At 45.7% G+C, this 16,548-nt stretch overlaps 3 protein-coding genes and 2 non-coding genes across 6 annotated transcripts; 2 read left to right on the forward strand and 3 right to left on the reverse strand.

Moving 5' to 3' along the window:
• Positions 1–252: 252 nt before the first annotated feature.
• On the forward strand, positions 253–870 carry LOC108122260 (C-type lectin 37Da). Its single transcript, XM_017236816.2, has one exon. The coding sequence runs from the start codon at positions 253–255 to the stop codon at positions 817–819; it is 567 nt and encodes a 188-aa protein (XP_017092305.2). The 3' UTR covers positions 820–870.
• A 392-nt stretch (positions 871–1,262) lies between these two features.
• Positions 1,263–1,930, reverse strand: LOC108122258 (macrophage mannose receptor 1). Its single transcript, XM_017236814.2, has 3 exons — positions 1,784–1,930; positions 1,623–1,731; positions 1,263–1,568 (listed from the first exon to the last, which is right to left on the reverse strand). The coding sequence occupies exons 1-3, from the start codon at positions 1,928–1,930 to the stop codon at positions 1,294–1,296; spliced, it is 531 nt and encodes a 176-aa protein (XP_017092303.2). The 3' UTR covers positions 1,263–1,293.
• Positions 1,931–2,063: 133 nt separating this feature from the next.
• Positions 2,064–16,190, reverse strand: Ptr (patched domain-containing protein). 2 transcript variants are annotated; one of them, XM_017236839.3, is made up of 10 exons: positions 15,564–16,190; positions 8,963–9,093; positions 8,754–8,899; positions 6,666–6,880; positions 6,415–6,596; positions 6,180–6,359; positions 5,954–6,117; positions 5,549–5,887; positions 4,792–5,105; positions 2,064–4,732 (listed from the first exon to the last, which is right to left on the reverse strand). In XM_017236839.3, exons 2-10 carry the CDS (start codon positions 9,091–9,093, stop codon positions 2,900–2,902), a joined length of 3,504 nt encoding a protein of 1,167 aa, XP_017092328.2. In that variant the 5' UTR covers positions 15,564–16,190; the 3' UTR covers positions 2,064–2,899. The 2 variants fall into 2 exon arrangements, with proteins under 2 accessions (XP_017092328.2, XP_070134718.1); XM_070278617.1 differs by lacking the exons at positions 2,064–4,732; positions 15,564–16,190 and having other exon boundaries at positions 4,908–5,103.
• TRNAN-GUU (transfer RNA asparagine (anticodon GUU)) lies at positions 9,631–9,704 on the reverse strand. The gene has a single exon. It is a non-coding gene; the product is annotated as a tRNA-Asn (tRNA).
• Positions 9,807–9,880, forward strand: TRNAN-GUU (transfer RNA asparagine (anticodon GUU)). The gene has a single exon. It is a non-coding gene; the product is annotated as a tRNA-Asn (tRNA).
• Positions 16,191–16,548: the final 358 nt, after the last annotated feature.

The raw sequence follows: 16,548 nt of genomic DNA on the forward strand, positions 1-16,548 counted from the left end.
GATAACATTATTAGTGAACGAAAAGTTTGCCATAAAAATGGCAAACGGATTTGCGCAGCGCTTAAAATTGAGATTTACTGGGGAGCGATATTTATGGCGAGAGCCACACAGCGAGCGGAGCCAATTTAAGGAAAGTGCTTAGTTATGCCCGGATTCTGCTGCTTATCTGGGTGACATTGATGAATGCCCCGGGCAATTAGTGCTTCGATATATAAGGCCAGTGAAACTCCACCAGCTGTACACACAACCAAGATGCAGTCTCTGTTCCTGGTCTCCTTCCTTCTGAGCTCGGCCTGGGTTTTGGCACTCCCGGACTCGGATTCGGACGTGGACTTGCCCGTGACTACGCCGTCTGGAAATGCAACCTCTGAGGAGCCGGAAATTCCCACTAACTTCTCGCCGTTCGCCTTCCGCGACGGACGGTTTGCCGTGAGCGCCTTCGCCAAGGTGAACTGGTTCCAAGCCCAGGCCACCTGCGCCTCCTATGGCTACACCCTGGTCAGCCTTAACATGGAGCAGGACCAACGCGCGCTCCGTACCTTCCTCTTCACCTTTGCCCGTAACCAGCAGGACCTGCTCTACGACCCACTTTGGACGTCCGGCACCGACCTGCCCAACGCCAACAGCTGGGTATGGTTCAGCAATGGGCGCGCCCTGAACTACCGCAACTTCCAGAACGGACTCCCAGGATACTCCAGTGAGAATCGCAACTGTTTGGCCATTAATGGCATATCTGGAATGTGGATCAACGCTGACTGCAGGGATCAGCGGTACTTCATCTGCGAGAAGCGTTGCCTTTTCGACGACGACGTGAATTAATTTGTGACCCGATGGGTTCTCAAAATTTTCAAAATAAAATATTTTAAATGAGCAAGCTATACCGAATGGTTTTTCTTTAAAAATGCATTTTTAATATTTAATGGGCTTAAGCTCAGAAATATAACAAACTGAAGTGATAAGCTTGCACGACGAAAATAGGCATTATTTTTTAGGCATAACTATATTACCTCGTCGAATCAAGAAAATCTTTAAAAGATCAGCTAACCATATATCCAACTCAACAATATAGTAATTTATTTTTTATTAGGAATACACTTGCTCTGATCGAGTATGCATCTCTTTTTAAAAGCGTCGAGCTATGTGGTCCTCCTTGATTATGCCTTTCGAAAGAGGTTCTGACGGGTAAAAGCTTTGAAATGCCTGCAGCTAGCTTTCCATGTCTTTTGATAATAAATAAATAATACAAAATATTTAATGCGCCAAAGTATATATATTTATGTTTAGTTTATTTTGTCATATAAACACTCTTTTGTCTAGCGAAGTGTCATTTAGAAGGCAAACATTTTCGCAAATGAAAAAGTGTTTCTCCTCGCAGGACACACTGTGCCAGAATTTGTCGCCTTTCAGGATGAGGCAAGCATACTGTTCAGTTTCATCCGATAAGGGTTCCCCCTCCGCCCATTCCGCATAAGTCATAGGCAGGCCAGTGCTCAGCCAGGTCCATGTGTAGGTGCTCTGCACCAGGTTTGTGGCTCCCAGCCAAAAGTTTTTGTCGCTTAAGGCCTCACCTGGGGGGAGAATTTATTTAAAAAATCTATTGATATTAATCGAAGCAATATTACCATGCAAAAAGACTTCATTGAGCATGAACTGGTGCTGGTCATAGTTCCTGACTGTAGCCAGAACAGAACCCACTCTGTTGCAGATGATGTTGGCCTCAAGCCATGTCACCTAGGGAAGACGAACTATTGGCGACCGAAGAGGAGGCTTTGACACAACTTACTTTGGCGAACCCAGCCACGGAGTAGTACTCGTCGCACTCAACGAGGGGATTGCATCTCGGACCGAAGATCTGCTCCAGGTTAGAGCCGTCAACAAAGGTACTTCCCCACAGGGGCAGGGTGCAGGCAACTAGAAATATTCGAATCATACTGAACAGAGCTCGTCCACCCGTCGCTCCATTTATGATCCAGAAAAAGCTAAAAATCCATCAATTTTCACTCAAAAAGCCATTAGCCCTCCCAAACCATTTTATCAATCCCTACAATCAAAACAAAGGGAGCTTTTTCTAGGAAAATATAAAATATTTATTCAATAGTACAAATGTAAACATTTTACAAACTTATTCCCAAAGTCTTACAACTCTTGGAAGCTAAGCCTATGATCGGTCCGATTGTCACTCTCTAAAGTTAATAGTTACTACAGTGGTTCTGCGTTGGCCAACGCGTCTAAATTAATTTAAATAACGCCTATTGGGGACACCCTTAGTCCGACAAGATCTATCTAACAATAGTGTACTATAAGCATGTGTGAAATGGTACCTTAAGTTGCCAGACTCGAGGTTTTCTCGAGGATGCAATGTTCTGGATAAATAATAGAGCCAATCTTTACGAATTAGCCATTTTGAGCACATCCCGAGAAGAGTTCGCGGCCCTGTGTGATGAGTTACCTAAGCTAAGCATTTTGGAATTAAAGTCTAAGTGGGCTAATTCTCTCAAGGCGTGGGCAAGTTCTTGATGGTGTATCAGTTGACAAGACAGTTTGCTCTCGTTCTAGCCCGGTTTTGTGTTCTACTCTAGAATCGGATCGTGGGCAGGTCTTAGACTATGGACGACTCTAAGGAATATCGTTCAACCAACCATACGTCCAATAAATCATCAGTCATCTCGATTTTTTAATGCAGATTAATAGTATTACTCCTATCGAGTTTTTAGACTAATGTGGGGGCATTCATTATTTTCTGCGACATATTTCAGAGAACGATGAGATTGACAGGACGTATTTGTGGTCTCGGAAGCGGAATTACTGGACTTAGTCGAAAATGTATCCCTTGGAATTTTTACCCACCCAACTCGTTTAAAGTATTCTGAATATTTTCACCAGGAGTGGGGCTCCACCCTCAGTGGTAGTAGTCGCCGTACTGGTAAGTGGGGGGCTGCTTTGCTCCTTTGCCATTCGGCTGGTAGAGGTTGTGGTGCGACGAGGAGCGGTAGGCGAAGCTGGGCGTGGCAGTCTCTGGTCGGTGGTTGGCGGGGGATTGGGTGCGGCGTGCCCTTCGCTCTTCAATGTTCGCCGGCCAGCGCTGGTGGTGGTCCTCCGAGGACCGTCGCCGGTGGTACCGCTTGGAGGGCGGGCCGGAAGATGTCGCCGGCGCTGGCATGGCCTTATGTTGGCGGTAGCTGCTGTCGTCACCACTGCCGGCGCTGAACTGCTCTGCCTGGCGGCGGAGACGCTCGTCCACAGAGGAGTTCGGAGTGCCGTGGAGGTCGATTATGTCACCATGAGAGTTCCGGCGCGCGCGCTGCATCTCAATTTCAATGTCTAAGGGGTAACCGTCGTAGGGGCTGTGTCGCTGCCGCTGACGCTGATGTTGCTCGTGGGCATCCAGGCGCTGGCGCCACTCGGCTGCCGACACCTGCTGACCGTAGAGATCGGGCTGGGCTTGGAACTGGGCTCCGCCTTGGCCGTAGATGTTCTGGTAGGAGGAGCGGCGCCACCCGTCCTCGTACCGACGCCGAGGGGAGTCGCGGGCGACAACCTCTTCTTCTGCAGCTGCGGCTTGCTGCTGGCGCCGCTGCGAGCGACTGGAGCTGCTCTCCGAGGAGTCTTCGCCGGAGGTTCCTAGACCCAGGTCCTTCTCGTCGACGCCGTACGCCTTGTAGGGAGCACCAAGGAAGCCCTTGGAGCCGTAGGGCCCGTTAATGCCCATGGTGGGGTACTGCATGTAGTAGGACTGGGAGAATGGCTTCTCCAGCTGTTTCTCGTCCAGGCTGTCGTTTACTTCGACGTCGCTGCCGTCATCCTGGCCTGTCCATGTGAGGCACGAGCCAGGTCCGAAGAGAGAGAGCAGCACGGGCAACAGGAAGAGTCCGTGCATGGCTCCGAAGAAGATCACGAGGAAGACCATCTTGAAGAACACCAGAAAGATGTAGCTCTGGGCCAGCAGAAGGGCAACAATACCCAGGATCGTAGAGCTCGATCCCTGGACAATCGGCAGACCCAGGGAGTGCAGGGCTTCGCGGACCCGAGCCTTGGGGTTTCGTTTCTTCGAGGACATGTACGTGTAGCAGATGTGGGCGGTGAAGTCCACCGAGAAACCAATGCACATTATCAGGTTGATCATCGATATGGAGTCCAGGTTAACGTCCCACAGGGCCATGTAGCCAGCGACGCCCAGTTCGATGGAGATGACCGAGAAGGCCACCCACAAAGAGCAGAGGATGTTCGGGATGAAGATGAAGGATATGACCATCATAATCAGGGCTCCGATCACCATGGCCTGCACCGAGACGGGCCGCACGAGCTCAAACTGGTCGAAGAATACAAAGTAAGGATGGAAGATCGAGGCGTTCAGGGGCGAGTCTTTGCAGATCTTCCGCAGATCCCGCACCATCTCCTTCTCGTGGTTGGTGTCCGTGATGTTCACGGCCTGGATGAGAAATCGGGAGGCGATGATTTGGGTCTCGTCCTCGTTAAAGCGAACGTCCAGTGAGAAGGGGTTGCCAGGGAACAGCCAGTGCTCCTTCACGGCGTCGATGAAGGACTGCTCGTCGTCCAAGGTCACGTTCAGCAGCTCGTTGTTCCGCTCAAGGAAGGAGAGGAAGGAGCGCAGCCAAGACTCGGTGTACCTCCGAGAGGTCACGTAAGAGGTGTGTTCCAAAGTGCTGGTCAAGTTCTCCACTTGCTCCTGCACCAAAGGATCCGAGTAGTTAAGGGGTCCGGCAATGATAACCTGGAATTTTAGAGTAAGTTAGTCTAACTCCACTTTAAATATCCTGTTCGAGGACAAACCTGCATCCTGTACGGAAACTCGCGGTAGTAGTCATCCTCGCGGTCGAAGAACTCCACCGAGTAGGAGTCTTCTCGAGAGAGCTTGCGCCGCTCCAGGCCCTCCTTGATCTGGGTGATTCCATAGCAGGCGCCCACAAGGTAGCTGGCAAACGCCAGGATGATGATCACCTTGCACCACTTGTTGTTGATCACCGCGGCCAGCTTGTCCTTGAAGAAAGCCATCAGCATGTGGTCCTTGTTGTCGATGGGATTGTCGGGGTCATTGGGATCGATGCCTCCTGCCATGATCGCCTTGTAGAGGAAGTTGCGCTTCTCTGTGCCGGCGAAATAGAATTGGAAACACAAATAAGTAAGTGTGCTAAGACAAGTTCCCATTGACCTCAATTGTGGCCCACTTGCTGTCTGCGAGAGTGACTAGTCTCGTTGCTCGAGCATCATGATCAAGTTCATGCAGCAGCTGGTGGTGCTAAGCCATCGCAACTCCAGCTACTTCAATCCGGTTACGATGCAGTCTACATTTCAAATGTTAGAAAAAGACCTTGTGGCATGAGCACTTACTAATTGTAAACAAAGCTTTATTATAAGCTTAGTTATAGTAACTAATATTGTAACACGCTCGGCGTTTAATTAGTTTTCAAAATTGAAAGTTTTTTTTGTTTCTAAGAAGGGGAATGTTTTGCTGAGTGTACGCTGGTCAAACCAGCTTTGTCATCGGCAAGACTCAATAGCCGCACTCCCAAACGGGTAGTTCACTCACCTTTGATGGCCACCGACATAGGCTGGACCCGGCACCCGAAAATGGAATGCAAATTGCGGCGCTCCCTGTACCCGGAGATAGCCATGCAGGCAGCAAAGAAGGTGATGTGCCACAGGAACGTGAAGCAGACAGCGAAGACCGAGTACGTGCAGAATATCCTCACCGATCGGAAGGGGCTGATGATGCCGATTAGGAACGATATGAAGTCGGTGACTGAGGTGATGGTGATGGAGACCGCCGCCTCTGACATCATGTGACCCATTCGCTCCTGCACCGGCATCTTGGCCTTGGTGCGCCTCCATCCTGCCAACATCACAAACGTGTCATCGATGCCAATACCTTAAAGTTAAATAAATGGGTGTGATAAGTCAAGAATAAGTCCAGAAGATTTTAAAATTCCCTCACCGATCATTAGGAAGGGAGCTGCCAAGTTTATGCCAATAAACTCAATGCCGCAGTACATGGCCAGGCCAAAGGCTGCCAGAGTGGCCATAATGGCTGATACGTTTCCCATGAGACCCAAGAAAGGCTTCGACCGCACGGCGTCACCCATCATGCAGGTTATAACACTAAAAATATTCGGTATACTGAGTTATTCAAAGTTACATTAGGAACTTAGGAGCTAACTTACCTGAAAAGTCCCATGAGCAGGAATGTAGAGCTGAAGTAGGGCACTACTGTCTTGGTGTTCTTCTCCAGTTCGTGGTCCAGAGTTCGAGATGCAAAGTAAGAGACTGAGATGTGCTTGAACTGGCCAGAGTTCTCCGCATGGCCAACCACCCTCAGGAAGGTTTCCTCCCACTCCGCGCCCCTTAGAAAGCCATATCATTAGTTAATATTATTTGGATAGGCCTATAGGTAATTACTTGGCATCCTGGCGCTTCGTATCAGCGGTCACGAAATAGACTAGTTGGATGGCAGGCACACTGATCACATGGTTGTCTTCAGTCAGTTTGGTGCCGCCGAAGAACACGGGGAATAGGTGGGCATCCCAGGTGACCGGATTGAACATGAAGGGGAACGTAAGGTTAAGCTGCCCTGCCTCTATCTGGAAACGTAAGGGATGAGTCAAATGATTGATTCAAATGAGAACACGAAAGTGGGTTTGCAAACTTACATCATCCATTAGAGCGTCCAGATTGAGGATGTCGTTCTCGAAGCACTCGTTTTCCCACCGGGCACAGTTGTCCTTGTACGTGTAGGTGTCGCCATCGTAGGTGGTGGATGCGTTCTGGATGAGGTTGTCCAGCTGGCGCAGCTCCTGGAACACCTCGCGCCGAATCATGTTTTCGTCGCCGTCTTTGGTGACCACAATCACTCGCCCGAAGCGACCTGGAAAAGTCAGACATGTCTTGGATTAGCCATGGTACGGGGGCCAGCAATCGGTTTCTAAACAATCAGTGACTTGTGGACTTAGGCTCGAGGCTGCCGATGGTGAGACGTGACAATAATTTTAATTGAAGTTCAATTGAGTTTGGTTCGGTACATTATATTTCATTTGTGCTCTGCCTGCTCATTTGTCGCACTTCCACTTGATATAAGTCGATTGTTCCAAAGGCTATTCGATTTTAATGCGCCATAACAAATGCAGCCTCGTGTACGAACTTACGTCAGAGGTTTGGTGCGGCTTTTGTTTGGAATACACCTTCAAATGAGCCTACACATGTCTGCAATGTGTTTATCGATATCGTCCAAAAGAAATGATGTCCTAATAAGGGATTTTGGGACCTGAACACTTGAGACTTTGTACCAAACCCACAAATCTCTTTTCTTTAAGTACAAAAACTTTTTGTTATTTAATTAAATACAGGAAAGCCATAAAATTATATTTTATTTGTTTATAATTTTATTATTCGCTATACAATTTATCATTTGTGTCGTCCGTATTTCTTAGTTGTGAATGAACTTGAGACTGGCTGAAATATTCGTTTCCATTAGAAAATTGTGCACGTTTCAAAAGCGCTTACGAATTGAATGCTATTTTTAAGCCAGTGCTCTGAATAAGTGAGCAGTCTCTAAGACAGTTCTAATAGTTAGTTTCGATTGGAAAGAAATTTAAATACTTTATGATGATTATTTTGGCTTCGCTTCAAAGATGATTTTGCTGTTTCCAGTTTTATCTGCGTACTCGTAGGCCGTCACAGTTTGGCAGTTCGATCTGCATGCTTCTTGAATCTGTATCCAAGAAATGCTCTATGCACATCGAGTGCAGTTCCCCAGAATGGGGCCTTTTCGAAACAACTCTGCTACGATGCAGCAGTGCATTTTTATGAGGTTTTCAAAGAAGATGTTTATTGGTTTGCAGCCCATTTTGCTTAAAGCACACGTTTCTCCCATCTTTCCTCGTGCGGTATTGCTAAACTTTCGTTAAATCGTTAAACAGTTGGCTGGAAACTTCGGCTTTAAGTTGCGGGTTTCTTGGATATGGAAATTAACATTTTTTGACATAAAAGTTATTCTATATTATATTAAGTTAATTACCCTGCAGTCTTTACTGACTTTTAAATATTCGAAAAACTTCTAGGAATACATTCGTAAAGTAGCAGTTTTTGTTTTTCTCTAGCTTTCGTTCACTTTCTAATTAATTAATGAGGCTTTATTTTTAATTTTGTGTGTAATAGTTGTTTTCTATCTTTTTAATTAGAAACAATAGAATGAGAGAAGAGGTGGCAGAGAAGAAAGACTAAGGGTATTAAGAGATCGGCTACGACCCCACACCATTGCTGAATATTTTAATAGTAAAATTTCTGCAACTGTTCAAATTTTGATGGCACAATGTCATTTGGCAATTATACGGTACTTTGCTCAAGTTAGCTTTTTCCTTTGTTGTTGCTGTATTTTGAATAAATGTTTCTCGTTTGTTGTAGTTATTGTTGCGGCGGAGGTTGTGGTGGCTTTGCCTAATAAACCATTTAGCCAAGTTAATAGCCTGTGAAACCTAGCCGAGTTCAAGACCCCAATAAAGATAAGTTATTGTGTCTCCATCTGAGATGAGCACTGAAATTATTTATTGCACATTCGAGCTAAAAGTCAGTGCAGGGCCGCGTCGTCGGAAAGGAGATCACAGTTCAGAGAAGAGCCGGGTTTGGGACAGAAAGCATTGCTATGACAACCACCCAGATGCAGAAAGTGTTGCAACTTTGGCTTAGGGTTTAGGGCCACAGCCAATTTCCCGCGTTCAATGATTTTGTTTGCCGACACTTACCCGGCCTCGTAATGCGCCCGACATTAAAGCGGTGCGTATAATTCACTTTGAAGTACTGCTCGACGATGGCCCGCTCCGTCTTGCCCTCGCCCGCGATCGGCGAAAACAGGTACTCCGGATCGATTTGGTACTTCAGCTGCTGGTAGCTGTCAAAAGAAATCAGGCCTAGTTGGTTATTTTCCCAGAGCTGGGCTTGGGTGTTTACTCACCCCGTCATGCAGAGCAGCGTCAGCAGCACCGGGATGATGATGAAGTACCCGGGGTGCTTGGCTATGCAGATCCCCAGGTGGTAGAATGATTTGTTTAGTGTCCGGTCGACACATGATATGCCGCAAGTCATCTGCAAAGAGTACAGGTATAAAAACATATATTAAATGCCTTTTTTATGAAATATTAACCATTTAATGTTTTATTCTCTTCGAAATTAACTCCCAGCACTAGGATGTCGTGCTCTATGGGCACCGATTTGTACGGTGAAGGTGAAAATAAAACATTAGGCAACGGCAAGATTAAGGTTTTTATTATATATATTAGTATCGCCTAATGTATCTACGTTGCCGTGTCTGTTTGGCTTTGTTCATAGACACCTTCAACTTAAACTTTAGACACGCATTGTTTTTGCTCGCCTCACTCGTGCTGCTGTTTGCCTAAATGAATCTCAACAAGTGCCCTTGTTTGTGTCTCACAACAAAACGAGATGGAGAACAAAATCGCTTAAAAACATTTACAAGGAAACCCCTAATAATGGTCATTAAAACGATTAAAGAAGTCAAGTACATACCAATAACATTTAATGGCAATTAAGTCGTTGTTAAAACAGAAAATAATAATCACCAAAAAGAGTAGCGCAGGGGAATCGGTAGCAAAAATATTAATCCGCCCCCGGGTGGACTCGAACCACCAACCTTTCGGTTAACAGCCGAACGCGCTAACCGATTGCGCCACGGAGGCCACGGAGACGCTCCAGCAGCAAAAAAATTCACAAGTCGCTTGTCAAGGCGGCGGTCTTGCCATCTAAGTTCTAGTACGGCAAGCGACGCGTCAGAACACATCGCCTCCGTGGCGCAATCGGTTAGCGCGTTCGGCTGTTAACCGAAAGGTTGGTGGTTCGAGTCCACCCGGGGGCGTGATTACTTTTTTTGAATTTTTATAACAATTTCTTTATTAGTTTGCCATTAATAAAATATTTTAATAATACAAAAAAAATTAATTTTTTTAAGAAGAGATCAAAGGAATAATTTCATGCTTTGATTTTTAAACTGTTTGTTATCTATAATACAAAGTGAAAAAATTACTTTTCATAACAGGAACGTATGTCACAGAACATAACAAACAAAAGTAATGAGCATATGTATTTAACTAAATATCATAAATTAGGTGTTCGAGTTTCCATTGGGGCGGACATACATAACGTACTTAGGACTGACTCCCCCAAATCTATTAGCTGTCAAACGATATTTCCTTCCCTGAAACAAAGATTAAAGTTATGAAAAGCACTTTATGTTTTTTGCACTTCCCAAGCTGCGCAATTAGTTACGGCCATTTGTCATGCCAAACACAGTTTGTCAAGCCAATTCGGGCGCATAGGCATTATGAATATCTGAGCACTGAGGATATCGGACCTAACATGAATAGAACATTAGCATTGGCATTCGTTTCCAGTTAATAGCCGCCGCCGACAGCCGGTGAATGGAAAAGCGTACCTGCCCATAAGGAAGACATTTCGAATATGTCCATAGTTAGGCAGCAATTACAAGCGTGGCGGATGTCATCGCGCTTCTAAATATTGGACCACTTCGATTGCGCCACGTCCGAGCACTGAACTTTAACTCATTCCAAATTCTTCGCTGCATGCGAGGCTGAATGCCAAATAATTAGATTTTGCGAGCAGCCAGACACCTGAAGACTAAACAAGTTTACTTTCCATTTTTTCCGGACATGTGTCCAGTCAAACTGACGTTGCACTTTTACCAAATTTTGGCAATCTTGTTTTGCTTTTCGTACGGTAATCGCTGCTATTACAACACGGCTAAGGTGGGCACTGCGGCCCGAGCCTAGGCCGAGCTCGCAAAATTGAGTCATGCCGTCGTCTCAAGGTTACAGCTCTGACTTCCACTCCAACTGTAACTCCGACTCTAACACCTACTTGGCTCCGGCCGTGTGTTGACATAACGGTTCATTGTGTCAAAGTGATTTAATAAACAACATGGTCACTCTCGCACCCTCCCACCATCGTCCCAAGCAAACACTGTTTGGGAGGCGTGCTTGCGCCCAGTTTTAACTGTTTGTTTATCAGCCCACCTTTTTTTGGTGTTTGGTTTTTGGATGGGAAGGTAACCTTTTACCTTTTGGGACAACATATGATTTTTGGCATAATTTTTTAAAACCAGCCTAGTTTCTTCCTAACAATATTTCACCTGCACCTTAGTTTTTGTACTAGCGTGGATGCAATAACGATTTACCGTTCAAAGTTCCAATAAACAAACATTTAAATGGCTGAAACACAAAAACAGCTCTTAGCTCAACAGCCAGGCCACAAAACAGTTTTGTTAACATTTTTTCGAACTGGATGATGCACAAGTATTTGCGCAGAGTCGTAATGGAACAGATTGTACCCTGTCTCGTGTGGAGTGGTCTTGCGGGACCCAACACCTGTCGCCCTGACTCTGACAGCACTAATCTGCAATCAAGTCCCCTCCGCTGAATGAATAACGCCACGTAGTTATGCAAAATGAAGAGAGTTTAAAATAGATGTTGTACAACATATCCGGCGTCCGATTCGGTCCAAAATCGCCTAATGAACTTTAAATATTTGTGTCGCAAGTTCGATGGGGCCTAGGCCCCGAAAGCCGACTCATCAACGCTTCAGTTTTCATAATAAACTTGGCTCACTTCTTCGCCGAGCCGATGACGTCGGTTGAACGACGTTGAATGACTCAAAACCCCCCATCGATACAAAGTGCAACATCATCTATTTACCCGTGTAGTTGCTACGATTAAAGCACATTATGAAACTGCAGTCACAATATTTTCGATTAATTTTCGCTTGAGGCAGGTGGCCTCAGAGCACCTTCGGCAGGTCCAAAATGCGTGCCTCGAAAACCGATTTGCGACCGGCAATACCCTCCCCGAAAGCTGTCAGCTCGGGTGATGGAAGCGAAGAATTTTGAGTGGGTTCCGATTTTTTACATAATTTGTAGGTCACCTAATGTCGGTTCGCGGTGAATTCTTCGCTTTTGGCAACCCAATTTTGTCATGAATATATATGAGTGTTTTTATGAATGTTTAATGTTCAGCATGGGCTTGGAATGCGAGTCAAAAGCTTTTACATTTTGGCTCGTGAAAGTTGCTGACCAAAATAAGTTCGTCGCTTCGATCTTTCGATTGTTGTCTTTAGTTTCTGTGCCGGGCAATTTCACGTTTTATTGTTTAGATTTCTGTTGTTTAGCTTTTTTCGAATTGATTTTTCTATTTGGAAGCTGTATTCGCATATTAATTCCCCGCCCATCTTTGCGTCAAAGTAAAAGTAGAACTCCTGGACCCACTCGCCTGTGGATTTTACCCAATTTGGCCCAAATGGGGCCAGTTCTGAGAAATTAAAAAGATGGAGAGGCTGCACCAGTTCGTTGACGCGTTTTCGTCACTGCAATAATCCGAGTCCGCGGGACCGGGCTTACATAACTCCCTGCTTGGTCCAGCCCCGTTTAGATGTTTGTTGTTGTCGACATTGCCTGGCTTAAAAAATTTATATAATGCATATTTACAGGCAGAAAAAAGAAGAAACAGGAGGCCAAAAAGAGCTAAACAAAAATTGATTGCGAAGCGGGCAAAACCAATGCAAACTTTTGGCGAGTTTTTCTTTTCGAGCCAGTCAACAACTTTCACTTTTGTGCGTCGCGGGGCACAAAGCAAAACTGCCGAGAAATTACAAAATTAATATTAATTAATATTTAAATATATTTTGCAAATGGAATCTCGTTTTATGTTTTTCATTCCATTTCAGCCGTCTGGTTTTCTGTTTGATGGGTTTAGCCCCAAAATAATTTGGGTCAAGTCATTGAAGTAGAACTCAAGATTCGATATGTGACCTTTGCACGTGGGCGTAGCATATTGGCAGAAACATTTTCAAATCACTTTTGTCAACATGGCTTAAGCCTATTTGTGTTTTTGAATATGAATTTGGATATGGCGACTTTTTTATTTTTTCTTCGACCAGCACTCGGCCAACTGAAAAAGGTCTCTTTCAATTGAAGCCGATTGCCAACAATTGTTTGCAATGAATGTTAATTAGTTGGCTTCGAGGCTATCGAATTAACATTGATCGCACTAACTGTTTTTGACTGCCGACTGTTTTGGGCGAGGGACTGAAAGCCAGGCAGGTTCTGGCTCGCAGCTGGCAGAAGCCAAGTCGAAATTCACTTTCTACTCTCGAGCGCCTTATGACCGATCCGAGCATAGTCACTGAGCTGGCCGGGATACTCAAGACGCATGCGCTCAGCCCGGAACTGGGTCACTCTCACACACACAAGCATTGGCAACACACACACACACACGCGGTCGCTTTCAATTTGAATTCAGCTTTTTGATTTGTTTGCATTGCATTAATTAACCATTTACCTGGCGAGCTGCTGAAGAAAACGCTTTGGTTTCGGGCTTATCTCGCTTTGTTTAGTCACCGATCTGTGGGTCAGTGGAACAGGCTCCGAAAGTATCTCAATCTGATTTCATTCATCGAAACTGGCTCGAGATACAATGGGACGGAAATGAATTAACTGTTTACTAGCCACAAAATGAATCTGTGTGATTACAATAATTACTCTTCAATCGAATTGAAGACCTATAGCTTTATTGCCTTAGCTTTAGCATTCCATCCATTACTTGCCTTTATCGTCAGAGCCATCTTAGAACTCATTTAAGCTAAACTATGCAGTAATTTTGTTTAAACGCTTTGGTTAGAATTAATTGAGCGGATAATGCCGTCGTTTGTTTAGCGCATACTTTCTCGCTCACTTTTACTAGCTCGGCTCGGATTCACTTTCCTTGGAAATTAGTTAATTATGACAGAGTTTTCCTGCCATCAGCCCCGGGTTAATAAATCAACCAATTGACATACTGGCGACGGCAAAAACTCTCGTGAGCCGAACGACAAAAAGTCTAAAACAAACGCTTCGAGAGGAATGGCGGCGAAGTAACAAAGAGAAAGAAGCGACGAAGAAAGAAAAAGAAAGTGCAAGGCTGATCGCATATCATATGTACCGCACACGTACATTCATACATGTGTTTCTGATCTATGTATTAGTGGGTACACTTTTTGTAACGGCATTTCTGAACTCAAACCAGCTGTGAGCTTCTGAAGAGAGCGAGAGAGAGCTTGGGAGAGCCCACTTTTCCTTTCAAGCTGCCCCGCCCCCCAACGGTTAACTGTAATTAGTTTGCCCGATCAGTTAGCAAAATGGCCAGTACCCAGTGCCTAATTCAGGCAATAGGCTTCGCATTTTCACAACCTCTGTCGCTAATCATTTATGCAAACACTGATTTATAGCTTGAGCTGGAAATTAGCAAATTATGGGCTGCTTGAGGTGTTGCTAATTAAAAGCTGTGAATGATTAATAGAGCGATAAAAGTGATTCCTGGGTAATTGGCCGATCAGGAGCAGCCATTTCCCGTAGTTCGGAGGTGGCAGGCTACCTGCATGGCTTGTGTGTTTGTCGACGCAGGCGACCTGAACCGATTCGAGCCTACCTGGGCCCAAATGGCATTAGTGGTGCAACTGTACGCTCTGTATCTGTAACCTTGAGCATAATTGAAGCCGCCTTTTCAAAATCGATTGCCATCGATTGGTCCATCTTGACCGTTCAACCGGTTTCGTTTAGCCGCGATTTTCACTTGAATTTTCATTAACTGGGCCGAGAAACTCCCTCGGTTATGTCCGCGGTCCAGTGTCAGGTCCAATCCGGCAACCGGATCACCAGAGTTCAGTTTATGTAATCACTCTTGCCTCTGGGTCGGATCCACGATTTCTTTCGAGGGGCGCTGTTGGCCAATGTTTGCTTTTGGATGCTTTCCTTGGCCATTTTCCTTATACACGTCATCGGGGAATGGGTGTCTGATCCATGACCTGTTTTGTGCTGCTCAGGTGTTTGACACTATAATTGTAACTGTAGCTGCTCTCGATTCGAGTTGCATGGTTAGGTTGTCAAAATTTGTGAGTTTCTTTGTCGACTGCCGAGCAGCTTGGCGGTCCGAACCCGAACTCGAGTTGGACTTGGCACCGGGTCGGAGTGGCAGATAATTGTTGCAATTGCAATCGGAGTGAGGAAAAAACGACAATTAGCTTTTACTGCTGATGCAAATGGAGCCACACTTGGCCACCAACTCGATCGAAATTATTCGGATGAATTGCCCCTAAAGTTAAAAATGTTCTGTATGCTCGCTTTTGTCATTAATTAAATGTCTTCCCTCCAACAAAGCCCGACTAATGCGGTGAATTACCGAATCCATTTATCGTCTGTTGTCATAAATACTGAGTACACCGCAGTTTTTAGAGGAAATACTTAAAAATAAATCATTTTTGAACAATACAAGGTACAATGTACCATCTCCAATGGTATAGGACAAAGTCCTCCCTTAGGTCAACAACTCTGCAGAGGATTTTCAACTACGCACATTCCAGAAAACATTCGAAAACGCAATTGCCTCCTGAAAATTTCCTGTGTCAAGACTAAATCAACCCTCTGAGTGACAGCCCCGGGTGGAAAATTGCGCATTTATCTTTCAGGAAGCTTCGAGGCAATGAGCACTTTTGCTTACCGTTATGTTTTTTTCGTTTCTCGTTCAACGCAATATCCAAGATTTCGCTTCCTTCGCAGTATTATTTTGAATTCGTATCCAAGACAAATTTTTGATTGTTAGCCCTTCAGTAGCACTTGGCTAGCTCCGAAATTCGAAAGTGAATTTCTTAATATTTAAAAAATTGCACACTATTTGCACTAGGTTGGGCCATCTTTTTTTGTATCGTGTTACACCTGGCGGCGGGACCGAATCGAAGCGAAAATATATCTCGGAGGTGGAGAAGGAAAACCGAACGGAAGCGGAGCGACGCGGTGACCGCTGTCTTTGGGACCGTCTCTCAGACTGAATCGGATGCCGAGATTTGGGTTGAGGCAGAGACTGCGAGTGCGGATCACGGATTACCGACTGCGGATTACGGCATTCCCCTTACGGCTTACGTTGCCGCTTACGCACGGCTACGAAATTTCGAATTCAGTGACCGTTAAAACGCCGATCGCCGTCGTCCATCCACTCTGGAATTCGCTTTGTTCGGCGATGTTTCTGGGTGCTGTTGCTCACTTATGGGGCGCCACCGAAGGAAAGACGGAAAGAAAGTTGCGCGCACACAACCGCCGCGCTCGACGTAGCGGAATCAAGTGAGGTTTACGTCGCAGCCGCCCGACACTCGACGCTCTTGCTGCGCTCAGCTTCTAGGTGGCTGCGCTCTCACCTGCCGCTCACCTGGCTCTCGCTCCGTCTCGGAATGCACCGCTTTGAAGCGGTTCGCACGATTTTCGGGAAAAATCGCCTCCCCGCCGGTCCATCGAATACCTGTTTCCATCCACAGGTGTGCTCGCGTTGTTGTTGGTGCCGTCTGAAGGTCGCATTTTCGCTCATTAATCGCTACTTTCTTCTGCGCCTGCGCAAAAGATTTTATGGGAATTACCGTCGCGGCTTCAGGTGAATTTCGACAGGGATTTTATGGGTATACTCGCGGCCCTGAAGTATACGATTTCGTCTGAAT

The sequence above is a fragment of the Drosophila bipectinata genome, chromosome 2R, assembly GCF_030179905.1.
Source record: "Drosophila bipectinata strain 14024-0381.07 chromosome 2R, DbipHiC1v2, whole genome shotgun sequence".
In the NCBI taxonomy this organism is placed as follows: domain Eukaryota; kingdom Metazoa; phylum Arthropoda; class Insecta; order Diptera; family Drosophilidae; genus Drosophila; species Drosophila bipectinata.

Excerpts from the sequence above, each read along its gene's own strand:
- LOC108122258 (XM_017236814.2), bottom strand. The coding sequence starts at position 1,930 with ATGATTCGAATATTTCTAGTTGCCTGCACCCTGCCCCTGTGGGGAAGT. Across the intron at positions 1,732-1,783 it reads CCGTGGCTGGGTTCGCCAAA|GTGACATGGCTTGAGGCCAA; the intron begins GTAAGTTGTGTC and ends CGTCTTCCCTAG. Across the intron at positions 1,569-1,622 it reads CAATGAAGTCTTTTTGCATG|GTGAGGCCTTAAGCGACAAA; the intron begins GTAATATTGCTT and ends TTCTCCCCCCAG.
- Ptr (XM_017236839.3), bottom strand. The coding sequence starts at position 9,093 with ATGACTTGCGGCATATCATGTGTCGACCGGACACTAAACAAATCATTC. Across the intron at positions 8,900-8,962 it reads ACGCTGCTCTGCATGACGGG|CTACCAGCAGCTGAAGTACC; the intron begins GTGAGTAAACAC and ends TTCTTTTGACAG. Across the intron at positions 6,360-6,414 it reads ACGAAGCGCCAGGATGCCAA|GGGCGCGGAGTGGGAGGAAA; the intron begins GTAATTACCTAT and ends TGGCTTTCTAAG.
- LOC108122260 (XM_017236816.2), top strand. The coding sequence starts at position 253 with ATGCAGTCTCTGTTCCTGGTCTCCTTCCTTCTGAGCTCGGCCTGGGTT.